Source organism: Sturnira hondurensis, unplaced genomic scaffold (assembly GCF_014824575.4).
Source record: "Sturnira hondurensis isolate 20B ecotype Veracruz unplaced genomic scaffold, ASM1482457v3 Scaffold0020309, whole genome shotgun sequence".
Lineage (NCBI taxonomy): Eukaryota > Metazoa > Chordata > Mammalia > Chiroptera > Phyllostomidae > Sturnira > Sturnira hondurensis.
In genome coordinates, this window is record NW_028092940.1 from 939,160 (window position 1) to 966,785 (window position 27,626).

At 46.8% G+C, this 27,626-nt stretch overlaps 1 protein-coding gene across 15 annotated transcripts in view; it reads right to left on the minus strand.

Annotated features, from left to right (window-relative positions):
- Positions 1 to 27,626, minus strand: part of KMT2C (lysine methyltransferase 2C) — a 163,599-nt gene that overhangs the window by 70,246 nt on the left and 65,727 nt on the right. For 14 of the 15 annotated variants that reach the window (XR_005064086.1, XM_037029526.1, XM_037029514.1 and 11 more), the window contains exons 9-17: positions 17,672 to 17,841; positions 17,059 to 17,210; positions 16,044 to 16,157; positions 15,105 to 15,182; positions 12,841 to 13,550; positions 7,057 to 7,176; positions 4,974 to 5,090; positions 2,105 to 2,206; positions 1,557 to 1,661 (exon numbers count right to left, since the gene is read on the minus strand). Coding sequence is in view for 14 of the 15 variants with exons in the window: in XM_037029526.1 (XP_036885421.1) it covers positions 1,557 to 1,661; positions 2,105 to 2,206; positions 4,974 to 5,090; positions 7,057 to 7,176; positions 12,841 to 13,550; positions 15,105 to 15,182; positions 16,044 to 16,157; positions 17,059 to 17,210; positions 17,672 to 17,841 (1,668 nt within the window). In the remaining variant the exon portion in view is untranslated. The remainder of the gene's footprint in view (positions 1 to 1,556; positions 1,662 to 2,104; positions 2,207 to 4,973; positions 5,091 to 7,056; positions 7,177 to 12,840; positions 13,551 to 15,104; positions 15,183 to 16,043; positions 16,158 to 17,058; positions 17,211 to 17,671; positions 17,842 to 27,626) is intronic. The other variant, XM_037029521.1, reaches the window with a different exon arrangement.

Here is a 27,626-nt window from a genome sequence, read left to right on the forward strand (position 1 = left end):
TCGAACATCTAGCTGCACACCCAGGAAGCCAAGCAGAGATCCATGACTGGGGTAGCAGCTCCCAGAGCGTGTCGGTGCAACAACTATCAGAGCCCTCGAGACGGGGGAGACAGCTGCATCTCAGCCCGTCAGAGAGCGGACCCTGGTGAACGGGGAGAGGGGAGGCCATGGCAGCCGCAAGCAGGGTGCCCCTGGGGCCACAAGGGCCCTCAGGAAGTGTGCTGTGGGGAGCCCCAGTGGGGTCAGGAGGCCAGAACAGTTGTCACAACCATCTAAGGAGCTGTCCTGGCCACACGCACCCCCCCAGCGGTGCTCTGCAGAGGCTCCCTGACGCACGCAGTATCATCACACCGACACCATAAGGCTGTGCCTGTGTGTTTTGTGTTTTAAACTAGTCCCTGTGAATTTCTAAAACAAAGTGTTTGTTATCAATCTGACAAAAAATAAAGCGAAATATCCAGTATTTGTTACTACCCCCCCCCCAACAAACTCTCTTATGAGAGTAGCTCTAAGACAACACACAGGCCAGACCCCATTAGGAAGGGCCTCTAGGATGACAGCCGGAGCCCGGCAGGGCGCCTCTCAGGTGAGAGGGTACCCAAAGATTACTGCCTGCCGAAAAAGGGGCTCCCCGCTTTGGGAAGGGGCACATCCAGACCCCCTGCAACGTTCAATCGCAAGGCGCAACACCCACATTCAACCGGAAACTACCAGATGCTGACCAGCAAGAAAGCATCTCCCAATGAGGAGAAAGACTAGTTAACACAGTGAGAAGTGCCCGATGAATATATACAAAGACTTGATGGGGGGCGGGGGGAATTTAAAAGAAGTTTAAAACTACAAGATAATAAACTATAAAATGGATCTGAGATTAAAGAACACAATTACCCGAAAAACCCACTGGATGGGCTCAGAGCAGATCACACATCACAGAACAGTGAGTTCTGAGGAACGTTACAGAAACCACACAAACCTAAGTGTGGCGGGAAGAACGAGGTGTCGGCAACCTGGGGAAACGTTAGCTTCTTATACACACTCGCACACATACACAAACCGGGATTCCGGAAAGCAGGGGAGAGGGAGAAAAAAGAAACACTTGAGGAAATAGGGCCACGATTGGCCCAAACTGCCTAAAAACACCAGGCCCCTGCCCCTAGCAGCCTGGCAGAACACCTGGCACCCCTGCTAGAGGACAGAGCCGAGTGAGTGCCCTGGGGCCAGGCCCAGCTCTCGCAGGGTGCTGCAGAAGCTCTCACAGACAAGAGGCACCAACCGAGCCGCGTGCCTCGGAAAGTAACAGTGCCACGTATCTTTAAATTAAGTATAGGCACTTCCATGTGTTACTGTTCCAGGACAATAGCAGATAATCACTACAATTTAAGACAACAGATCACAGAGTTAATTTCTTCAGGGAACACCTAAAATGCAGTGCTGAAAGTCCTGCCACGTATGTACAATTACCCCAACAATTATAAGACTTGGAAGCAGCACACCACCCAAGTCAAACCCAATTTAAATGCACCGATGTTAAGTCATTTAAACGTGAGCATATTTACCTTAATACTGACACAGTATGGGTGGTAACACTGACCACACTGAGAGCAGGCAAGTAATCTCCCTTCCGCTCCTTGGCCAAAACTGCCACAAACCACACACATATCCTGAAATTAAGCACACGTGAACATATTTAAAATTATTTTTTAAGACTTTATTTATTTATTTTCAGAGAGGGGGGAAGGAAGGGAGAGAAATAGCAATGTTTGAGAGAAACAGTAATTGGTTGTCTTTCACATGCCCCTCCGCCAGGGACCTGGCCCACAACCCAGGCACGTGCCATAACTGGGAATTGAACCAGCGACCCTCCAGTCTGCAGGCCAGTGCGCAACCCACTGAGCTACACCAGCCAGGGCGTATGAATATACTTTAAACGGGGCCCTCAGCTAAGAATGTACTGATGTCCTAATTCAGTAATTTTTTAAAAATACCTTCTTAGCTTACACAACTTTAGAGCTAAACATCAGATGACTTCAGTGCACACGAGATCAAGGAGAAATGGGCCAGGAAGAAGTCAAAAGTGGAAAACCACAAATAACTAAGTTCAAACCTGATGCAAAGTGAACTTGTCACTACTGGAAAACAACACAACTGTATTGTGCATGGAGTTTTCTTCTTCATCCTTATTTGATGAAATATCAGCAGCAGACACCTACAAAAGGCAAAAAAGATGATCACGGCCAAGTAGAGTTTGTCCCAGGCAGCAAAGTAGCTTCAGCATTCAAACAAGCCAACTGATGTAATTCACCGTGTCAACAAGTTGGCCACAGGATTATCTGTACCAAAGCAGGAAAGGCATTTAAAAACTCCAGTATCTACTCCCTGTTAAAATAAAAAGAAAAAAATCTCGACAAATTACAGACAGACAGGAGCTCCCTCAAACTGATTTACAGTGTCTCTTAAGAAAAACAACACAAAACTACAGCTAACACTGTATGTTATGCTAACTCACCACAATCAGAAACAAGACAAGGTCACCAGATCCCGTCACGTCTACCCAACACTATATGGAAGATAATAACGAATGCAACACAGAGTAGGAGCGAAGGGGCTCCAGGTTGCAAAGACACAAAACTTTCTTTTCGTGCAGACACGACTGTGTAGGCACAAAATCCAACGAATGATGTCTACACATGAGCAGTTAGAAGTAATATAGGAATTTTCATAATGTTGTAGGATTAAAAATAATCAATGAATATGAATACTGTTTCTAGATACTAGCAACCAACAACCACAACAGAACATTAAGGAAACACTACCATTTACAAAAGCATAAAAAATATGAAAGACTTAGAAACAACCCTGAGAAATGGGGTGAAAGACAGGCATGCGGAACACATCACTGACAGACAGTGAAGGCCTAAGGAGAGGACAGGCGCAGAGTCCCGGGGTGAAAAGGCTCACCCCAGCTAAACTGTCCATTTCCCCCAAGTTCACCCATAGTTTGAATGCAAACTCAATCAAAATCCTGCCAGACTTATTTGTAGAAATTGACAAGTTAGTTCTGTAATTCATACAAAAATATAAAGGACTTCAAATAGTCAAAACAACTTTGAAAAAGTGGAAAATCAGAAGACTAACAGTGTCTGATTTCGGGAGCAGTTATAAAGAAGTAATCAAAGAAGTTCAGTATCGACCTAAGATAAAGGAAACAAACCCATGGCATCCAGATTCCAAAATAAGACAAAAAATATATACAGATAACTAATTGTCGGGCAAGATACAAAGGCCATTCAGAAAATAAGGGATTCAACATGCCAAAAATAAACTCTGCTCCGTCTTAATGCTCCGTCTTAATACCATGCATAAAAATAAACTGAAATTAAATTTTAAATCTAAATGCAAAACCCAACACCATAAAAGTTCTACAAGAAAACACCAAATACGTTTTAAAGTTTAAGTTACACAAACATTTTTCATACTCCAAAAGCCCAATCCATAGAAAAAAATTGGACTTCCTCAAAATCAAAGTGTTTGGTCTTCAAACAGCACAATTAAAAAATGAAAAGACAATCCCCGCCCCCCCCAAAAGAAAATATTTGCAAATCATGCTCACGATAAAGACCTTACGCCCAGAATACGTAAAGAAATCCTGACTCAAAGTTTTAGAACAACTCAATTAAAAAAACTCGGGCTGAACGTCTTAAGAGTGACTTTATCTAAGACAAAGAGAGCAGGTAAGCACCTAAAGAGGTGGCTGACGTCATCGGCCATCAGAGAAATGCAAGTAAGACACCATCGACCTGCCCGTTGCAGAGGCTCAAGTGAGACTGACCGTCCCACACGCAGGGGGCACGTGGAGAACACCCGAATCCCACACACCCTGCGCACACACCACGGCACACCCAACCCGAACAGCAGCCGGCGCTGGGCTTAGAAAGCTCAGCGCACACTCACCGCCCCACCCAGCCACCCGGACCCTAGACACTGACCCAGAAAAGAAAGCACAGGTCCACGAAGAGGCGACAGAGCAGTGCAGAGTGGCTCTGCCTCTACCAGCCAAAAAACGGAAGTGCAATCCTGCCCTCGACGGGGGACTAGACAGGCAAGCTGTGGCACCGAATACTGTGGGACACTCTTCAGCCACAAAAGCACGCTCCAAGTAAGCACCCCGAGTGAAAGAGATCAGACCGAAAAGCGCAGATCTGCCCCGCAAACTCGACAGAGATGCAGTCTCTGGGGCAGTCGGACCGCGGCGGAGAGGAAGGCCAGGCCTGGGGGCCTGCAGAGACTTGGGTGGGCGCGTGGTTCGCTGTGTTGATTATGGTGTGGCTCCCAAGGGCATGTCACAGCCTCCAAAAGTGCGCACTTCCGACATTTGCATTTAGTTCAATTTACCTCAATAAGCCTGTTAACTTGGGCAGGGAACCTGCCTTCTTAAAAATAAAAAGGGCCAGAATCCGTATTTCCTTTAGTAGTAAAAACAAACAATCCCAACTGTCCCCTGAACTTGCTAAATACAGTTTTTATTCACAATGTGTCAAGGAGCAAATACTCGCCCATCTTAAAATATATGAAAGATGGTCATGAAGCCCTCCACCCACGTTTTAGATTCCAGACTCATCTGCAACATCTCGTTTCTTCTTTAAACCTCTTTCTACACGGAGACCTGCTACAACCAAACACTTAAAACACCAAGAAGGTTTTTTCAAACAAACAAGAACAGGACAGGAGTTTGCCTTTTTTAGATAAAAGAAAATACATTACATTTGGGTTTGGGAGAGGGCTGGTAGAAAAAGCACAGAGTCCGAGAGGAAGGCAAGAAAAAAGGACAAGAAAGTAGAAAACCTAACCAGAAGTGTCTGGTTTTCTTGAAAGCAAAGTAGAGATCCTGGCCAAACAAAAATGTTAGTTAGCATCCACTTCGCCACCCACGAGGGCACCATCGTCAGCAGGAATGACAAGGAGGCGCGACTTACCCCGGGCAGCATGACTGCCCCCACACCGCTCTTCAACTTGGACCGGCCTCTGCCGCCCCGGCCGGCCAGCCCTGCGCCCCGAGGCCTCCGCTTCCCCGGGAAGCCCGACCCACGGCCCTACACAACAGAGAAGGAAAAGTCAGCGTTCTGAACAAGCCCCAAAGCATCTGAAACCCACAATGAGGTCAAACATCGTATTGAATGTTACACAAATAGCTGCTTCTTGCTTTTATCCAGATGAGATACATATTGAGACAAGGTTATTATTCGTGTCTCTCAACATGTATTTGGTGACTTAAAAATACTATACATACATTTGAGATGCCTGTAACCTAGAAGCAAACTTTGAGTCCGGGGTTGTGGGCGCCCTGCACCAGCAAACACTGGCCTGATCAATCCCTTTCTTTGTCCTGCATTCCAGGTGGCGAGGACGCCCACGGCCCACCCAGGCACCTCTACGTGCTGCCCCTCAGTACCCGGGGAGGATAAGGCACCACCTGGCAAGCCAGTCTCTGGGCCGCTTTAGGAAGAGCTGACAGGGCTGGAGTACTCCCTGTGGGCAGCACTAATCTCACTTCCCTCTCCACAATCCTGCCAGGTGAGTCCTCTTGGATGACCCCCTTTCAGGGGTCACTTCCCCCAAGTCTGGGAGCCAGCTAGTCTGGGTCTGAACCACTATCCTGAGCTGCGCCCTTGCACGAGAGTGGAGTTTTGTTATCACACAGTAGTATTTCTCCTCGCCATTCACATGGTCAATTTTGCTTATTTGACAGCTGTCTGTATTACCCGAACGTGGGCCTCATTCTACCCTAGTAACGAGAGGGCAATTTATCTACAGATAGGAAAACTGGTAAAAGGCCAGCTCTGAATCATCTAGATAACAATTACTTAAAATGAAACTAATTTATCTGAATTTTTACCCAACACAAGAAAGACTCTATAGGAAAACATTAAGTTCCCCGACATTTTAACAAATAAGCACTGCGGTTATTTCTAGTGTTTTGTTTTTTACTGTTTTACTCAGACCTATTTATTACTACCTCAAAAAAAACCCATGGCATCTACGTATCCTTACACATTTAAAACTATTAAATTTACTCAGGAAAATCCTCTGGCATTCTTTCCCTAAAGAGTTAATTGGAGGTCTTGCGTTCAACCGAGGTCACTAACCACAATGTTGAACGCTGGACTTCGTCACCCGTCACTATAAAAATCTCAATTTATTTCCCCCCAGCATCCGATGACAAAGATAAGTGAAAATTGGGGGTATTTGCTTCAAAATGGTCAAATAAGTCATCTTTTATACTCTTAAAGATTTATACTTCCCGCATCATGCATGACATCAGCGTGTCATGCCCGTCCCTCCAGTGGGGACAGAAAACGAGGAAGCGACATCTGTACCCTCTTCACGGCCTTCATTAGCCTACACCAAGCACGCTCACTCCAGGGTTACACTAGACGCACGAAATGAAGAAAAACTGCGCTCTCTAGTTAGCCGAATCTTTCAGCTTTCAGATGATTAACGACTCCTCAAATTCAGTTTCCGCCCTCCAAAATGCCTCAGACCCTGTGGCTCACATCCAGGACCAACCGCGCCACCCCAAGGGGTGGGACGAGAGCGCCTACAGCCCCGAGGTTAACAGACAAGGGATCGGGCTGTGGCCCCGGGGCTTCTTCCCAGTGCACTGGTGTCTCGAGGGCTCACTGCGGTTTTCCTTTTGTTCTTTCCTAAGCAACAAAAGTTTATGGTGTCATGAATACACAACCAAGCCCTTAATTACTCTCCACAGCCTGGGTGACAAGGATTTTCCCCCATACTGTTAATTACCACATAAAAGGAAGCAACCATTAAAACAGGCCATTAAAAATTTACACTGAAAAGCAGGCATGTAAAACTGCTATTTAATTTCCTCCTGCTCCACACTGTTCAATGCAAGCATGTTGCTTCTTCACGTTAGAAACTTTAGGTTAAAAACGTGGCTCTCAAAGCCGAACTGTCTGTCTGGACGAGGTTCAACTCCAACTTCTACTCAGCTAAACCCGGAAAGAAATGACCCATGAATGTAAATGCAATTTTATTTACCACTTTGATGCTCCAAATGGCACTGCCAGGAAGCTGCCTGGGTTTAAAAATTTCCCGACCTTCTGAAATGTCTGGGGCCCAGGAAGGTGGGCTCACTGTGTTATGGGTACTCCAAGCCCCCTAGGATACGGCAGGTGAGAAAATAGATGTGTAAAACGCAGCAACATAAAATGTCAAAGCCAGCAACTAAGGAATTTTAGAACAGCAAAAACAAATGCAGACGCATGGAAATTTAGGACAAATTGCTTCCAGTCAGAAAAATAAAGCCAGCACTTAAAGTGATGTTACACTTAAATGTTTGCAGCTACAATTTACATTAAATGTTTTATTCTGGCTGAAACAACAAAACTTACTATAGCATCAACAATGACTTATGAACTACAATTATAACTCCAAATATAAATAAAAGTCAGTCAAACTAAAATTGTAAGAAACCCTTCAGGGGTTCCTTTCTTCTAGCAACTACGGCCCTTCTGGAAAGGAGAACGGGTAATCTCAGAGAGCGCCGTGCAGACCTGCTGCTGTGCGCAACCAACCCAGCAGGCCGAACGTGGGAACAGAAACGTGAGCAATCAACAGATACAGTCGCTTTCCATTGTGGAAATTAGTTACTGTGTGACCTTCAGACGCAAACACCATTAAAATCTGAGCGTTTTACTGTTCCTTTGGTGACAGCTAGTGGTCAGTTTTGGTTTTCAGTTAGGGGACTATATATGTAAATTATATCCAAGGGATTAATTTGAGAAGTGAAAAATGTGAAAGCAATTGTCCTAAATTTGCAAATTACAATGCCTAAAGTACTCGATTATTTATACAAGAATAGTATCTTATTAAAATAGTTAAAATAAAACTATAACATTTTACTTCCAAGTAACCACATCGAGCAATAACCTGAGCTAATCAGATGAAGATGCTAAGCAGCATGAAGAAAAATGTTTACTCCACACAGATAACATTTTAAAGGAAAACACAAAACAAATGTCGAACCCATTAGGAACCCATTAGGAATTACGTAATTAAAGAATGCACACTATAAATTTTACCAACTGAATGACTAAAGCTTAATACAAGAAACACAGTACTTACCAGGTTTCCAGAGTATCATCAAACCAACATGTAGTAGCCTATTAACTGTATAAAAATACCACTGGGATTTTAAATAATCAACCAAAAGGCAGCGCCTAACTGCCCTTCGTGGAGCAGACAGTTAACGGAGTAGCGGTAATTAAGGAAAAACCACACAAGGGAGAGACTGGCTGCCCTTTCTCAATTGGCCCGTCGACCCCGCCTCAAGCTCAGCTGGTGGTTGTGAGGGGCCCACTGGGTCCCCATAAGGACCAAGTTGCAAGCACACCTGTCTTCTTTCCTACGGTGCCCAGCATCTTCCATGACCTCTCTGCCACCCAAAGTCCTCCCTCCATTCTTCTTTTACTCCAACGCCCAACATCCACACACAGCCTTGCTGGGCTCAGAGCCATGCCCCCGCCCCACCTTGAACTCTGTCCTTCCCGCTGACCCTCCTCGGCCATCACGCCAGCTCTTCCTCCCCCTGCCCTCCAAAGCCTGGACCACCCCCCTCCTATATGCAGTCTCACCCCAAATGGGACTGTCTGCAACGAGGGCTGTAAACACCCTCTCGGTTGACTGTCCCCCAAAAATTCACATTCTGAGAGCACCAAGTCGGTAAGATTTTCGATTTCCTTTGTAGCATTTCCAGCTTTCTCACACAAAGCCGCTCAGATTTACTGTCTAGTCCCTCCCTTCGCCTGTCCAGTCTCCTCATCTGACCCACCTTTGGAAGTAATGCACTCCCTTCCCTCCTCCCCCTCTACCCTCCCCTTCCCTTCACTCCACACCACGGGCCAGCTTGGCTCCTTTTATCCTCCGGTCCTGTCTCTGGTCACTCTGCTGCTTCTCCCCTCCATCCCCCTCCAGTCGGGGCTGCCAGCACCTCGCCTTGCCTGGCCCTCTCCACCAGGCCTCTGCCCCCTTCAGCCTCTTCCCTGCCTGCATGTCCTCAAGCCTTTCGCCTTTCTCCACGCAGAGGCCATGACTTTTCCAAAATGTAAAAGCCATCAGGCCAGCCACTGCCGTTCGGACCCCCGCCCAGTTCTCAGTGCACTTCAGGCCCGACCTCACCACCATGCCCTTTCCGGCCTCAGCCTGTGGCGCCCTCTTGCTGCCGGCATGCCCTTACCCTTCCAACCTGCCCAGCTCCTCCCTGAGCAGAGAGTCCTGCTGACTGAGAGCAACTCCGACTGTCCGGTGGCTGCCTCTGTCTGGCGATCCCTCGCGTGGCCTCACTACCCGCTCGTCAGAGAGGCCGATCCTCGGCGCTGCGGCGAGGTGTCATCTCTCTCACCACACCCTTTGCATCCTCTCACGGAGCAGTTTGGGCCCACACGTTCTGTTGTTTACAATTACTCACTGGCAGAGTGTGGGGGCGAGAGGTATTTGAGCTAGTCCTCAGTATTTCCACAGGTTTCCCCCTAAGCATACCTGGCTGCAATGTCCACCCTACATTCCTTTCAGTAGACCGTTAATGTTATGTCAGTAGGCAGTCCTTAAAACACACCATAAAAAGTTGCATTTGAAGATAATGTTATTCATCATAATTTAAGTTAGCTTTGATGCTAAAACTCTATCTCATTTTAAAAAGCGTTCATAGTTCATAAAATATGGATGGGCAAAGTGAACGGTTCTATAGATCAAAATGTTTGGATGTCGTTTCAGGGATAATTAGAAAGCCACTCAGCAGCCATGAAGAACCTATATAATAAAAGCTTGGGTAATTACATTATGAATTTTAATAAGTGTATTATCAAACGACACTGGAAGATGGATTGTGTGCAACTTTATAAGAACAGAAGAAAAATTATGATATACTTAGCTATTTTGACAAAGGAGAAATTACCTAATATATTCTTTAGACCTTAAAACTAAAATACAGCTGTAATTATTAACTTTAGTTATAAATTGTCCTTCAGATCTCATCTTAGGTCAAAGACAACACAGATCATTCACAGGACGTTAGCGCCCCCTTTTGACTGCAACATGATTTACACCATTGTTGCACTTGAACTTACACTGAATTTACTTACTACACTTGATTTTAATTGTGACCACTGGAGTGTAAGTTTGATGAGATGATACCATGCTCTTTCTGTTCACTGCTATATTAATCATTCTGTTTAGCATTTACTGAACATTTTTTCTTACTGAGCATTCATTGCCTTTTCTGCATGCGAAAATGTACCAATAAACCCCGTAGGGTATGAACCATCCTAACTCATCCATCAGTCACAGCCTAGCATCTCAGGTTTCCTCACCTATAAAAAAAAATTTCATCTGCCCAGTGCACTGTTATTCTTTACCAAGTACCTACAAAATGAGTTAAAAGCAAAATGATTCAAAACACAGCCAACAGGACTCTAAGTTGTAAAGAAAGCTAATAGGTTGAAAATATAGTGATTTGTTGCTACGACTAATAGTTTTGTTATAATTTAAAATAACGTGTCCTAAGACCACCTGGAGGAAGTAGAATATTTCTATTTCAGTCCTTAAAAACAGTGAAAGAACAGCAACATCCTCAGTTAATCAACTGTAAACTTGTTCAATATTTGTTTTAACTTCATCAATAGTTCTGGAACTCAAGTTCTCACACTTTAAAAACCGCCTCGCCCCACACTGCCCACGAGCACTGTCTAAAACCCGGTCTAGAGCACCCAGTGCGGCAAGTAAACAGAAAACAGCCCACCCACCATGTACATGGAGCTCAAATGCTGAAAGGTATGAGGTTAAATCAAATCCTGAAATTCACTGCACTGCTCCCTTTCAGTGACTGGGGTGACTGGGACACTGTGCCCCGACACGAGACCTGTGTGTGCCTGCTGGGCGGCCCTGGCTTCCCTCCTGCCGCCGACTCCACCTCCAGAAGGCGGGATCTCATGATCAGCTTTTCTCTGTTTCTAATTAAAGTATTCACTTCTAAGTGAATTCCTGGACAAGCTCATGTAGTATTAGAGTATGGTTAAGATAAAGACGGGACCTTTATGAAACGGAATTTTAATGAAACACATGGTCAGGGTGCCATTCGCTACACTGGTAAAGATCACAGAGCTGATGACACTCAACAAAACACAGAAATGACAGTGATACCAACAACTGAAATAGGATGGAAGCCAAAGAATCTTACTGATTCACAAGAACTGCTATAAAAATCCACCTCATCTCATAGCCAGTCCCCGTTGTCAAGAATATGTAAACCACTAAACAAAACCCAAAATATAAAACGGGAATGCCTAACGTTAAATAAACCCATGTAACAGAGCAGCGGACGCCAGACTCCCAGGACGCCAAAGCGCGCACTCCTTTTGGGGCGCCCTGCGGTCCCAGCACCTCCGCAGTGGCCGAAACAGCAGAAGTGCCGCTGTGCCCCATGCAATGCACCCTCCGCACAGGCACAGGCCGGTGTGGCAGGCAGCCGGGCTCGCCAGGTGCAGGTGCTGGCCGCTGGCTGCACAACCACACCCAAGAGAATGGGGAGGTAAGACATGGCCTATGACACGCTTCTGAGACTGGTGCAGGGCACGAAGGAGCAGCGAGACACAACAGCTGCACAGAGAGCAGGCCCACCAGGCCCGGGGGCGACAGAGGCCTCGGCAGAAGTAATAGCAAGTAACAGGACATGGCTCATGTAAAATGGGATAAGCCTGGAAAAAAAACGGAAACAAACACACACACACACACGTTTGAAACACAAGTCAACAGAAAATAATCCTAATGGTTTCTCAGTTGAAGAGAAGTCTCTCGATAAGGAGAAATACTGTAAAATTTACTAGGAGCACGTATGATACAGTTATCCTTAAAGAATGCAAATTATCTGAATCAAAATTAAATTTGAGAACCAAATTTCCATTGCTAAAATCTTTTCCGAGCCAAATGAAATAATTCTTATATAACTTAAAAAAATAAAAAAACAAGAGAAGACTAAGGAGCAGGAAAACCAGTTTGAAAATAAAAATCTCCCTTGGTATAACTGTAATTTGCTGTCTTTAGAGAATTAAAATATATCTGGACATTACTTGGAGAAGACCGATTCTCACATTATAATTTTATTTTTCTACTGATCTCACACTTCCACAATTGGATGGTCAAGATATTATTCCTATAAAAAGTAAAACTTTTAATCAGTTTACATCAGAAGACGTGAACTCCAAATCACTATTTGTGCCTGCATTGTTTGATACCTGGCCATCTCATAAAAACTTCAGAAAGTAGGAATCACGCAGAAGAAACAAATCTTAGGTACAATGTCTTCACTTTGCACATAGCTTCACTTAAATCCCAATTTAAAACAAGCGCCACTTACCCTCAAGGGGTAAATCCCACACTACCTAAAACAGTCCCAGGAGGAAGTGCCTTTACTTCTGAAACCACTGACGTAAGTCCTACATTGAAATGTTACACCACTATACCTAAAATGTTCCTTTTTTAAAGGCTCGTTGTTACTGTGGCATAGAACGTTAAAAAAACTGTGTCCTTTTAAAAACTATCATCATATAGGTCACATTTGTATGGCAGGACAGAGCTGATAGGCCAAATAAGATCATTTCAAGTTTCGTAGTCTTCAAACAGCATTAAAAAAATTTTTTAAAAGGCCAAATAACCTTAGTCAGCATTACATGTACATTCTACCTGAAGACTGAAAACAGTGCCCCAAACCAAAACCACACGTACTCCTTGCGTTACAGAGGCGCACCGACATCACTAAGACTGCCCTACCTGTTTGGACCGAGGTCTGCCAGGAGAAAATTTCCTTTTGGTGATAGCTGGTTTACCCATGCCGATTTTTGGAGTGACGGAGAAGTACGTGGTTGGCATGATGCTGCCGACAGAAGCACTGAGGGCCGCAGGGCAGCCGTGCAGCATGTCCTGGGGAGGCAGGTCTGCGGGGCGGGCCGGGGGGGAAGACAGGTGGGCCTTGCTCCTGTCCGCTGCCGCGGGAGCTGCCGGCTCCATCTCTGGTGGCAGCTCCGCAGCCTTGTCTCGGCTTAAACCACCCTTCACGCGGCTCTCAACGGCAGGGGTCGTTTCGAAGTCCATAAAGGCAGTGGAAGATTCGGGACTTTCTTTCTTTTCTGTTTCTTCTTGCACCCTTTCTACAGGTGACTGTTTCTCAGGACAGAAAGAACTCTCCTCGCACGGGCACACTCGGGTTTCGGGAGGAACGGTGACAGGGCCGACAACCACTTTTGGAGGCCGTGGCCCTCCGGTGGGAGCCACTGGTCCAGGGTCCTCTGACAACTGAAGGCCCTCCTGCACGGTGACCGGGTGGGTAAGGACTTGGGGGTTTTCCGTCACTTCCATCTTGTGCTCATTTTGATCTTCATCACAAGTGGGTGTGGCTTTAGCAGACGTTTCCATTGGGTCATTATCACCCACATGTGAGGTCTGACTTTCCAATTCAGGATGCACTTTATCTTGAGATGATTCTATAAAGTTTGAAATGTGTTATGTTAATGTACACACAAATTTCTAAATTACTCACTATGAGTAGGTATAAGACATTAATGCATTAAATGTCTATAGCTTTGTAGCATAAAATTAATCAGCTTAAAAAATTGAAATAATAATCGGCTTAGACAGAAATCAGTCACAGATCAGACCACGAAACCTTAAAAAAAAAATCACCTAAATAGGGTTACCAGTGTGTAAAGTATTTCTGGTAAGAATATTGAAACACAATTTCTAAAAAATGCTATTACATGTATATAATGTTTTGTAATTTGAGCACTTAACAAAAGTACTAAAAATTTCGTGGGTGCAGTCATACTCATTTAACAGCTAGAAAAATGAGGCTCGGCGATGCCGTGAGGCACCCACGTTAGAGAAAACTGCGCCAGCACACGAGGCCGCCTGGCAGCAGCGGGCACCCGAAATGTAAAGGAACCCCTCGGGACCCACGTGGATAACGGCCACAGAGCAAAAAGACTTCTTTCACTTAGCTGTGCCTGCTCACATGCCCAGCGCTATTTTAGACGTAATCCTTGTCCTTCCTCATCATCTTAACTGGAGAAACTAGCCTCAGCAAACTAGCAAGTCAGTAAACATAAATCAGGTACTGGAAACCCTGGTAGTCATCAGCTACAGCAAATTTCAAACCAGGGCACTGGAGCACGGCCCTGTAACCCAGGCTCGCGCATCAGCAAGGCTCAGAGGCCCCGCGGGTGACCCTAAGTGCCCCACCACGCAGGACACTGAGGACAAAGAGCACATGTTCCAGCTACCATCAAGGCAATTTCTCAGTCGCATCAACAGAGATACTAATTTCCTCGTTGACAGTTTACCACGTGACTGGAAGTCATGTACGTTCTCACAGCGAAATGAATTCTCACTTCTCATTCCCACTTCACTGAAAGACTATATAGTTGAGGATAAAGATGAAACACCAAAGAACAGATCAATGGTACCCAGTATTTTTAAACACAAAAATGCTTCAAAAATACTTCGCATAAAACTGAACACACATCAAGAGGAAACACGTTAAGAGTTTAAAACCAAAAGTACCATCATGGGAGTGACGCAAATGAAACTGATCCTAGTACCCCAGGAAGCCCAGATCACCTGCTGCTACAAGGCGATGGCCTGAGGTCACCGACACCTGGCAGCGCGTCCCACGTGCAGACCCACTGTGTCCCCGCTGTCCTGCACTAGGCGGGCAAGGCAAGACTGGAGTGCAACACACAGTTCAAGTACCGTCAGCTGCTGCTCTTACACAGCGACTTGAACTTGCCTCAAAAAGGAACACTCGATCTAGCAACTCTTTATAGAGACTGCAACCGTCAGAATTCCATGGCCAATTATGTGCAAGGAAAGGGTAACTCATACCTAAACTATTTCCTTACGATAATGGGTAGGTAAGCAACAGTTAAAAAGGTCTGTGCAATAACCAATTTGGAAAGGCAACAGACACCACGAATCGACAGAGGAACCGTGCGGGCCGGGCTGTGCCTCACGCGGACCAGGCGACGCCAGGCGCTGCTTACCGGAACCGTGGAGGCCCCGCGTGCGGAGGCCCTCCGGAGGCTCGCCGGGCCGCTGCTCTCCCGCGCACACCTGGAGGGCTGTGAACACACACATATGGAGGCTCGAGCAGCGGACGCTCCCTGCCCCTGCTCTCCCCACTGTAATTTCAGCAGGCTTCCATCCTGCAGCCGATGCCCGTTTCCCGCGTCAGCACAAAGCACAACGCTACTATTTATCGGTAAACTGGGTGTGAGGATGGGTATGAAAGAGAACTAGGATTCTGACTGTGCGTTGTGATTAGAGTTGTAACAGCTTTATCTTTTCTTCACTTTACATACCTTTTATTGAAGTTGTTAAGTATAAGCCATCTCAAAGAATCTGAGACTTTTTATGTATGTTCAACCTATAAACACACAGAAACTACCAGACTACCAGAAGTGCCCGCAATTAATTTTGGTAAGTAGATTCTCCCCAGCCTGGTCTCTCATTAATTTCAGATCCTTGTGTACAGTAATAGCTTATCAATACTGCAAAAAAGTTAATTGAAACAACTACAGTAACCCTCGATGGGGCTGTGGAGAAGACCAAAACTAAACCCCTCATTATCCCAGCAGGAAGCGCCTCAGAAGCAGCACAGGCCCTCCTTTGTAATTACAAGAGTCAGCAAAGAAAGAGGAAAGAACAAATTACTCCCTAATGAAAATCACCTGATGTGTAAACAAAATGTTTATTTGTGATTAGGCGCAGATTAAAGCCGAACCACAAAAATACAGGTGCCCTTTCCCCTACCAGACTGTCTAAGGTTACTCTACCAAATTTCCTAGGAACTACATATAGCTTGGCTAACTTTTATTCAGGATACTAACATTTTAGCAGACTTTCACATATTCGCTGTATATACATACTCCCCACCCCCACCCCCGAAAACAGACTATATCCACCACAGAAAACATCCTCACCATCTGGAACAATTCCAGCTGCAGACTCCTGAGCATGGGCATCCTTTACAACTGCTTCCTCCAGGAACAACACACGGTGTTCAGGGTCTTCAACTTCCATCTCGTTGTTATAATCTTAACAGAAACGTATTTACTGTTTAGCTCAGAAGGAGTTTCCACATTCCGGTTCACTAAGTCAACAGTCACTACTCTGCTTCAGTAAATTATCTCTGAAAATGCCATAAATTGATTGCATTTTCCTGTTTTGCACCTAGTATAATTTACACTATAAAAAACACAGGAGCCCTGGCTGGTGTAGCTCAATGGATTGAGCATGGGCCTGCGAACCACACGATCGCGTTTCAATTCCCAGTCAGGGCACATGCCTGGGTTGCAGGCCAGTTCCCAGCAGGGGACACACGAGAGGCAACCATACATTGATATTTCTCTCCTCCTCTCCTTCCCTTCCTCTCTAAAGATAAATAAATAAAGAAATCTTAAAAAAAAAACCCCAAACATGGGAAGTGCAATGAGCTAAAAGGTGAGTGGTGTTACTGCTAAGGAGGACTCCCACAAGTGCATGCCGACAGCACCCTGCAAGTAGAGTGCGGGTGCCGCAGGGGGCCCACGCAATCCCCTAGTGGACAGCACCACTGGGCCTTCCACAGAAACTGCTGCTCGTGCCGATGACAGTGAGCAACAACCTGGCCCGAAGGTCGGTTTCTTTACCATCCAAGACTCCTGCTGCCACGTCCCCAACAGACAGCACACTGCTAGAGAGAGCCAAGCGCCTCTGGGGCTCTAGAGGTGAAGACTGACGTTTAAAAATGACCCTATAAATCTAAAATGTGTTTAGAGCGAAATCACCCAGATTCTGAAGTGCACACTGGTCCTCAAACTCCCACACCAGGACAGCGGTTGTAAGGAGGCTGAGTCAGGTGTGAGCGGGCGGCACCCAGTGGCCAGGGCTGTGTGCACCTCTAAAGGCTGTTGCTGCCTGAGCGGCACACGGGTGCCTGGCCGGCAGCAAGTGTACCTGCAGGGACGTCGGCCACCTCCTCCTCACCCTCGCCCGGCGGCAGCCCGATCTCAGCAGCCAAGTGCCTGCAGTACGTGCAGATGTACTCTTCTCTGAACTGGGAGTCCAGGTCGTGATCTGCCGGCCTGTCACACTCTGGGTGAACCCACCTGCAGTGAGAAATATTTTTCAGTAAAATGTCCAACATAAAACTAAGCTCACAACACAGGGCAGAGAGAGGACAGTGAAACCCTGCTGAAGGGGGGATGAGGACCACAGCCAGGAGAAGGGCTACCAGGATGCCCTACCAAGTCCTCGGGAGGGACCAGTGTCTCCGAATGTCACTGAAGCTGCTGACAGACTTCTACTTCCAGAGTGTCAAACTACTTCCTGTTTAACACCCCCCCCCCCCCAGCTCCCTTCTGGCCTTATCCTTTGCCCATTCCCTTCCTTTCGCCTTCTGGATGCAGGAAAACAGAACGTCATTCCACCTAGGGCAGGACCTAGGGTAGCACCCAGCATGCACAGGGACTCTGGGGTGGCGGAGCCCGGAGCACCTGGGGACACAGCAGGGAACGAGGCAGAGACACGGGGCAGATGGGACACCTCGGCTGGACCGGGGTCCCCTTACCTTTTGCACACGTTACAGTGCCGCATGTCTTCCTGCAACTCTGGACCGCAGCACTTCCCACAGAGAGGGCATAAGTTATCCTGCTGCCGGTGACAACTGTCACACACCAGGCAGTTGTGGTGCCACTGAGAACTAGACCGTGTGCCGCACTCGACACAGACCCTGCAGTTCTAAACACCAGGAGAGATGGAGACAAAACCATTTGTCATGCATCTGTACTGCAGTTCTGGGGTAAACCTTTCAGAAATCAACAAAACATCTGTATATCGTGCACTAAGCTTTAATGCTTGTGAGGCTAATTTAGCATATATCTTTTTCAAAAAGTAATTTGTTTTGAACATTTGATAAAACATCACTCAATTTGCACTGAAACCTCCAGGAAAATGTAAATAGGGGACAGAGCCATCCGAGGAAACACAAACAGGGCGGGTAAAGACGAGGTACACAGCAACTACCAAAACTTGAAAAAGAAACAGTTTGGAATCAGGAAGTAACGCGTGTGGAGCGCGGCTCCCCAACCCCCGCTGCAGCCAGCACTCCGTGGAGGGCGGCCCAGAGCACGCGCCCCAGGCAACTCGCAATGAAGAGGTATCGCCAACCCCTCCATGGGACTTGGGTGCGTGAAACTGTGAAAATAATCACTCCAGGTCAACTCCCAGACAGCTTCTCCACTGTCAGCAGTCAGTAGGAATGGTACCCGGTGGTCTACTAACAGAGCTTTTCAGGAAGCACACGGCGCCCACCGGCCTGCAGCGGCCACACCCTCTCCTGTGCCCGTGACCCAGCCCGCCCTGGAATCCTTCCAGTCCCAGCACCAGACGGGTAGGTTGCCCATCCCGACTCTCCGGTCTAACACACCAACCAATGGAACGGCATTGTTTTGAGCTGCTGCATTGATATGAAAAAACTCGCAAGCAGAAAACAAGAAACTAGCATGAGCGATACATCTTCTGATGTCTTCCAGATACAATATAAATGTACTAATATTCATGCAAAAATCCTGAATCATACTATGTATAGCAGGGGTGTCAAACTCATTTTCACCGGGGGTCACATCAGCCTCTCAGTTGCCTTCAAAGGCCCAAATGTGATTTTAGGACTGCATAAATGTAACTGCTCCTCAACACTTAAGCAAGAGCTGGCGTTGGCACTGGGTAGAAACAAGGTGCCGGGCCGACAGAACACAGTGGAGGGCCGGGTTCTGGCCGCCGGCCTTGTGTTTGCCGCCTGTGATGTAAAGACTCAGATAGCAAATTAGGAAAATAATAAGCCACATCCAAGTGGAGTTTATGCAAGAAATGCAAGGATGGTTAAATATCAGAAAAACCTATCTATAAAATTCAACACATTCTTACGTTGGAGGAGAGTGAATCCTTTCAACACACGCTGAAAAAAAAGTCAAAGCCCATTCTCACTTAAAAACAAACTTGAAAAAATAAAAGTGGATGGGTATTTCCTGAATGTGATTAAACACACATCTCAACGCTAAAGCCAACACTTCCCTGACTGGGGGACCCTGGGTAATTCCCACAGAGGTCAGGAACAAAGCAAGGAAGCCCGCTCTGTCCACTGTACTATTGGACGAGGTTCTAAAACCCATGTGCACACTGAAACAAGAAAAAAAAAAACAACAGAGGCAGTAGAGTAAGAAAAGAAACAAAACTCTATTTGTAGATGTCAAGATAGTACCTGTGCAAAATCCTAGAGAACCGACCATAAAGTCAATAAAAGAATTTAACAAAGTAGAAAGATATAAAACAAGCAATGAAAAGTGAATAAAATGCACACAGTAACTAGTTAAAAAGTATAATAAATGAGAAAATTCCATTTATAACAGCAACAAAATAGACACAATATTTAAAAATGAACTTAAACATCTAAACCCTATACAAAGAAAATTAACAATGTACTCTTAGAAGACACTGAACCAGACTTGAACAAATGCAATGACATACCTTGTTCTTCATATGCTATAGTATCTTTAAGATGTCAACTGGTAAATTTAAAGTGATCCCAATAAAAATGTAAGTGAGGTTTTTGATGGAGTCAGATACACACAAGAACAGCAGGAAAAATGTGAAGCGGAAAAGCTCCCCAGGGGACCCACAGCACCCCGCACCACAAAGCCCCTGGGACTGGACCAGGCTGGTCTTGGTTCGCCGACAAGAGAGACAGAGCGTGAGCACACCCAAGGAATCCCAGGAACAACCCTAACCAACTCTGAAACTCCCGACTGGACCCTCCAGTGGGTGGGGCAAAGAGAGCCTTCAGAGTGCCTGGCTGCGGGCTGCTGGCAGCGGGGGTGAGGGGTGGTGGGGCCCAGACTGGAGACAGACAGGGCACCGCACGGAGAAGCGGCATGTCCAAAGGAACCAGAGCTACAGGTTAGACAGACAAACAGACGTGACGAGAAGCCAAACGGAAGAACGAACTGCTCGATGACCTCAATGCAGGGGAAAGGCAGTTTCAACTCAAAAATCCAGATGTAACAGAAGACAGACCAATCTGCCTACACAAAAATAAATCTTCGTGTGGCAAAAAAAATAACATAAGCAAAATTTAAAAAATTTCTAAGTGGAGGAGAACATATGCATGATATAATACAGACAAAGGCCTAAGATCCCCAATGTACAGGGGCCGGCAGAAGTGAGGCCTGCTGCAGTGTGGTGGTAGGGTAATAATGTGGGTGTGATGATTTACCATTTTAATTTGAACATTTCACCTAAAATGTCGAAGGGTGTGTGTGTGATGTTAGATACATGCTTATAATTTTGTAATAAAAAGAGGCGTTATTTGTGCCAGGCTCTGCATATAAAGAACCTTTAAATTGGAAGTTAAAAATCAAAATCTTCAAGAATAACATGAATTTCACACATGAGAAGACAACTCATAAAAGAAGGTCAAAATTATCCTTATGCATATAAAAAATGACCAACCTCACTCAACAGAGAAATGAAAACTAAACTACACTGGTGTATCATTTTTTGCCATAAAATAGGCAAAAATTCAAAAGCTGAGCATGACATTCTGTGGACAAGGATACAGGAAAAGAGGTTCTCTCATCTGTCCCTCTCCTGGTGGCCCTGTGAACTGCCACCAGCCTCTGGAGAGGGATGCGACCCTATATTGATCTAAGTGCATTTGCCGCAGCCAGTAAGCCCACTCCTAGAAATTTGTCACAGACACCCTCCCTCCCCAGTTGGAAAACCCCCCTGCATTAAGTTACCAACTCAAGAATCGTTTGTGATGCAAAACACCGTAAACTACCTCAACCTCCCAGCTTTGGCGACTGGGTAAATAAACTACGGTGCAGATAAGACAGCGGGAGGGGAAGGAGGAGAGAAACCCCTATAAACTGATATCAAGCGACTTGTGGGTTTTTTAAGTGAAAAAGGCAATTGCAAAAGAGCATATGTAATATGCTACCTTCAGTGTAAAGACAAAATAATGCATCTGCTTATCATTACAAAAGAAAAACACACAAAAAACCCAAAAACCACTGTACAGACAAACCAGAAAGCAAATTAGTTACCTAGCAGAGTAAAACAGAGTGGGATTCAAGATGGAGAAAACGACAATTTCGCATAGAACTTTTTATGTAACTTTGACTTTACAGCGTGTTAGTATCCTATATGTTTTTAAAAGTGGAATATAATCTTCCCTGGGAGCAAAACGAAGGCCTGTTCGCCCTGTTGAGCGGCTGAATCGATGTGAGCATTGCTGGGGTTGGGACTATGACTTGGGAAGGACAAGCAAGCCGGGACCCGGGAGGGCGGGGACCGTAATGGGAGGGGGCAGAACTAGAGGTATCGGTGTAAATTCATTACGTATGAATGATGTCGAGTGCATGCATATTGCGTGTGTACATGTACTTGTACACATGTATATGAAAGTGCACACACACACTCATATTTCCCACCCATCTGCTGAAAGGGCAAAGTAGCAAACAGCTCTTAGCCAAGAGCAAACCGAATGCCATTCTCCAAGAAAGGCCCCTGGCCTAGAAGACAGGACCGACTCCAGGGCTTCAGGAGAGGGTGGGGGTAGGAGGGTGAGCCCAAATGGGAGGAGGTGCTTCAATAAGGGGCGAGGGCAGGTCACAAGGGTCTAGGAGCCAGCCTGAAGAGGCCGCCTCAGAGAAATATGGGCCCATCTGAGCACAAAACAAATTAGCTACAGCAATGAATTATCTTGCAGCTCACAGGTAAAGCCTGTGGGTCCTAAAGCCTTGGCAGAAATTCGGAGGAGGAACAAGGTGTGCGCACGAGGCCACGTGGTCGGAACGGCCATCACCTGTGAGGGGAGGTGAGCACAGGGCCCACCTGGCTGGGCCACCTGAGGGCAGCAGCACCTGAGAAGGGCACTCATCACTTGGGGGGATTCTGGCCAGGAATGTGGGACTCTCCATAATGATGAGAAACCACCAGAAAAAGACCAAATAACCTAAGTTCCATTCGGAGGAACAAGAACAGGTGTGTGGAGGAAAACTGTTCTTCAAACGTTGGAATCAAAAAGACACCAGCTCAGGGAACTTTCCGGGTTCGAGGGGTCCAAAGAGACACAACAACTAAAGAGAAGGCCCACCCTAGACCAGATTTTGGGCTCTGCCCGGGAAGGGAGAAGATGCTTCATGGGACCTCACACCAAGTGGCAAAGCCGAAATGCGGGTGGAGGCTGGATGAAAATACTGCTGGGTTAGCCACAAAGTCCCGTTTGCTCTGTTCCACGCGATAGCTCCAGCAGTGCTCAGTGGTCTTAAACTTCATTTGAAACAACTGTTACGACTGTATTGTGACAGCGTTCATATTAGCATGCATAAAAACCCAACTTATCAAAAACGGTGAATTTTTGTGCAGCCATTTTAATACTGAAGACGGAAGAACATACACACTTACTGTGTAATATACTTTAGTATTACAAGAAAGATAAAAACAAAACTGGAAATACACACACAAAAGATGTGTGCGGTATATGGAGAAGGCGCTCTGATTGATCGAGTGTGTCAAATGTGGTTTGTGAAGTTTCCTGCACTATTGACATTTTGGTCAAATATTTGCAGTGGGGCCGTCTCATGCACCAGATGCTTAGCCGCACCCTGGCCTTGCCCCACCGAACGGGAGACAGCCGAATGCTCCAAACAGCCAACCCAATAAAGTTATTGGTAGAAATGGAAATGTCTTATTTTATGGAAAAAATGTAAAAGGCTTTTTGGCCAGCCCAATGGACCGACGGAAAGGTGTGAAACAGGTAACAGTCCTATGACGACGTAAGAATCCCTGTTTGATTAGGAAACACACACTTACGTGTTCAGGGGTAAAGGGAGCACAGTGCACGTGACTTCCCCTCACATGGCTCCAGCCCAAAACACACAGGAGGGGAAGGGAAGGAGGCGGCAGGAACAAAGGACAGGGTGACGACAATGCCATCCCAACAACAGGTGACTCTAGGTACTGAATAAATGGCACGTGGGTAGTTTTATTCTTCCCAATTTTGAAGACTGAAGTTATTCTCAGATAAAAGTTTTTTGAAATGCCTAACGGACCACCAACAGAAGCGTTCCCAGAGAGAGAGGCAGGGGAAGAAGCCTGCCCGGCACCGACTGGCCTGCGGCCAAGCCCCTGGAAAGGCGGCCGGCGCTGCCCCGAGCGGCCTCACCAGGCCCGTCCTCCACCTGGGCTGGACACGCACGGGGCCTTCCACCGTCTGAAAAACGAGCCAACGATGAGCAAGGGCTGCAGAGATGTGTGGAAGGGCTGAAGAGCGGGGGAAGAGGACAACGCCCCAGCCAGCTTGGAGGATGAGCCTCCACGGAGAGCCCGTGCCGACCATTTTGGTTACCTGGGGACTCTCAGTTGGCACCATCTCCCTAAACCCAACACCCCTGTGAGCCGAGGACTGGGAACATCCTCCACACGAGGAGAAATGGCTCAGAAAGTCAAATAACTGCCACGGATCCTGCACTCGGTGACTGGGGCGCTGAGGTTTGACGCCACCACCTTCCCTTACCCACACTGTCCCTCCTCCAGAGAAGGAAAGTAAAAAGCGTGCACACAACTAACCCACGTGACTCTGACTCTTCGCAGGAGGACTCACGACTCTGTAGCGGGGATGAGAGCGGCGAACTGGAACAGGGAGCAGGATGGAGGGGAGTCGGGGAACAACCTTGGGAAGTGACCCTGGAGTTCTGAAGACATTTTCCAAGACAATGAAAAACAGGACAGAGAAGGCAATGAATCGGAACAGGGAGCAAAATTACCTTAGCTGTTACCAAACAGTATGAAAGAGGTTGTAAACAACCTGTGTGAGTTCTTTTAAAGGCAAAGATAACCAACACTTCCCTAGACCATTCCACGGGTCCAACAGTTTGCAGAGCTGAGAAAAGAAAAAGGCGCGACACCAGCGCCACAGCAGAACCCGTTCTCATGGCGGTGGGAAGGCAACAGTATCTGTTTCTAGAGGAAAACAGCCAGGACACAAAGACTGGGGGGGGAAATGCAACCAGAATTCACAGAGGAAACATATTTTTTCTTTTTTCTCTGCTGAGAAAAAATGGCAAGGTTTGTAGTCTGGGTTAACTCAATCAAGACAAGGAGAGGAGAAAGAAATGTTTCTCATTTTTACATTTTCAGTGGGAAATGAGAGAAGAAATGCTACTTTCAATAATTATAACAACATTCATAAAATAAGATTCTGAATTGCAAATCACTGAAGGAAAAAAGGAACGGAAAAACAGGGAGACTGGAAAAAAAAACAACTAGTTTGTCTCAATATAGCCAAGCATTTCGGTCGCAACCATTAATCTCAAACGGTTAAACCTTTCAAAAGATACATTTAAAATTACAACGGAAGGATCCAAAATTTACAAAAACAGGTGTGAAAAGATCAATTCACCTGGTAAGTTAAATATGGCCCCCTGTGGCCATATTGTCAAGCAAAGCAGAACATAAAGGGAGTTCTACGTTGATAAAAAGCACAATATATGTATCAACACTGGCCTCACCTACTTGCTCATTAACAGCCACAAAATAAGTGTCCAAAAAAAGTAAAATACAAGGAGAAATCGATATTAAAAAGTATAGTCAATTTTACCCACCTACTTACAGGCCGTTGAATCAGCTGGTCAGAAAACAAGAATTTTAACAAAATGAAATTAAAAGCACAAATACTAAACTTTAAAAAGTCACTATTTCAATAATCAAAATACTTGCAAAAAAAGAAACACACTGGTTAAACTACCTGATTAACTATAATTAACAAATAAATAAAGTTAAAGCAGGAATTAACATGTTTAAGCACAACCTAAGATAATATAAAGATATCAGCCCAAATGTACGTAAATACAGATAAAGTAAAAAACATAACACACTTGGGGACAGCCAAAACTATAATCAAAGGTAAATTTATAGTCTTGAAAATATCCTTTACCTTAGAAAAGCGACGAAAACAAATTACAGTTCAACTTCCTGTTTCAGAAAAGTGAGCCGGCAAGCAGGCGCACGAGGCGGCGGCCGAGCTCGAACGCACCCGCTGGTCCCACCGCCGGTTTTCCGCGGCCGGATTATCCGGCCCGGAGAAAGCCAGCCTGGTCAACCGGGCTCGCCGGCGCCCAGGGATCCGAACGCCGGCGGGCGGCCACCGCTCCGACCCTCAGCACGCCTCCCCTTCCTCCAAGGAGGCCACACCTGAGGGCAGTTACCCGTCGGAGACCCCTCCCCACCAGTCTCCACCCTCCGGCCGCCGAGCGCACCGCCCCAAAGGCCGGCGAGGCGCCGCCAGGTCCAGGCGCCGACCCTCACCTGGCGCAGGGGCGGGGCGCAGGTGTTCGGCTCTCCCTGCACCACCTCCCACCCCAGCCCGGGACCCCGCCCTCCCAGCCAGGATCGCCCCCACCCCCACCGAGGACGAAAGACCCCCACCCCTGGCCTGCACCCGTGCCTCGCTCGCTCCCTCGGGTCTCCACCCCTTCTCCAGCTCCGGGAAGAGCTTCGGGCGCGCACCGTCTCAGCTGCCGAGACGTCTCAGTCTCCCGAGCCCAGCTGCCCTGGGAGCCTCGGCCTGGGAGCTGTCCCGAGCCTCGGACCCGGGAACACCTGGCCACCCCACTGGCGGGGAAGAAACCGACACTCGTCCGGCTGGGCGGTCAAGTGCAGGGCTAGGGCAAAGGTCCCGGGAGCACGTTTCTCTGCCCACGGGACAAGAACACGAGGCTGCAGGGGACCACAAGTGCACTCCGGCGGGCTGTTTTTGGGAACTGCAAGTGTTTCAGGAAAATGCTAACCTGAAATAGTTAATATAAAATTTACCTGACCTGCAAAGTACTGACTGCAATGCAGATTGTAATGCCTGCATTCGGCGTCTGTGGTTACCATCGTTAGTCCCAGGGGCTGCCTGACACAGTAGGAAAGGTGCAGGATCGGACACAGGGAAGCCGCGGTAGGAAGAAGGGGCCAGCAAGGGTGCGCCCACTGCTCGCCCTCCATCCACATCACCTGGCCACAGGCCCACCGTGTACCGGGCGCAGTAACTCGTGGGGAAGCCGCTGTTCCGAGTTTCAGGAATGATTGGCTCAGTACCCCAGGTGCTATTACAGATTTCAGTTGTGCCACGAGGCTTCATCCAGCTGCCCCGGGCACTCAATCGCAGGTAGCGCTCAAGGCGGCCAACGGCCAGTGCCTGGGGCCCGACTACCCGCACCCGGAAGGCAGAACAGGGCCATCGCACTGTGGGTGCTGTTTTTACACGGATGCCTGTGCAAAGGCATTCTCTGTATCAACACCACTAAAGCCAAAGGGAAAACGAACACACTCAGCTGGACCTGAGAAAATACCTTTCTACTCAATCCACACCTGGTAATTTAGTTTCAAGGCATAACTATTTTTAGATTAAATTAATAATGTACTTTATAAATTCTACTTAGTTTTAAAGCCAGTGATTGCTATAGATAAAAGAAACCTGTGCAGTTTCGTGTCTCTTCTATAAAGTTAAGATTATCATTTAAAAAACCCTCGCCATGGGCGCAGTGGAGACGTGGTGGGTTCTCACGTCTCCAGGTTCTGACGACCTCCATCCCAGCACGAGACGAAGGTGAGGCCCAGAAACACTTCTGTGCTACTGGAGAGCACAGTCACTTGGTCAGTGCAGATGACAGCCCAGCGAGGTCAGGTAACGGATGGGACAGAGGGCTCCAGGGCAGGAAACCTGAGTTTCGGTTCGACGACTTACTGAACCACTGGGCCCTCAAGGGCTCTTGATCTAGAACTTATGAGTGAACCTAAATAGATTTATAAGGAAGCACATGAACTACTTTTAAGACTGATTCAGCCAGAAGAATATTCAGAGAAAAGCCATAGTATATATAAGTATGTTTTGTAAATACGAAACATACTAAACACGTTTTATTCAGTCAGGTGAGAAGTGAAAAGGTGAATGAATGATTCTTACCTTCTACTTTAAGAATTTAAATATTTTGTGCTTCTACAGACACACTGTTTTAAAATCCGTTGACCTGGTATTACAACTAGCTCTCCGCACAGGCAGAGCTGCCAGCTAAGCTGCAGGGTCAGAGGTAAGGAGACGGAAGCTCCAGCGATCAGCACCCAACACCTCGGGGCCACAAGGATGCCAACGCCAACACAGACAGAAGCAGAGAAAGCCACCGCCTCCAAGAATGGCCAGAACGAGTTACGAATAGCTGCAGAGAGACGGATCACAGCAACCAGAAACGATGAGACTGCAGGTGGCATGTGTGACCAACGGTGCCATGCACGACGGAGCATCAAGGACATCAGTGTCTCAAGCAACGGAAAAGAAATGGGAAGTGTCTCTAGACCTTGTGTAGCTCTCAGAACCTAAGAGAGACTTTAAACAGCGTCGAGGTCATATCTGAGTCGATCGCCACTCCAACTCCCACGGGGGAGGCACGCTGCGTACATATGCATATATGATTCAAAGTACT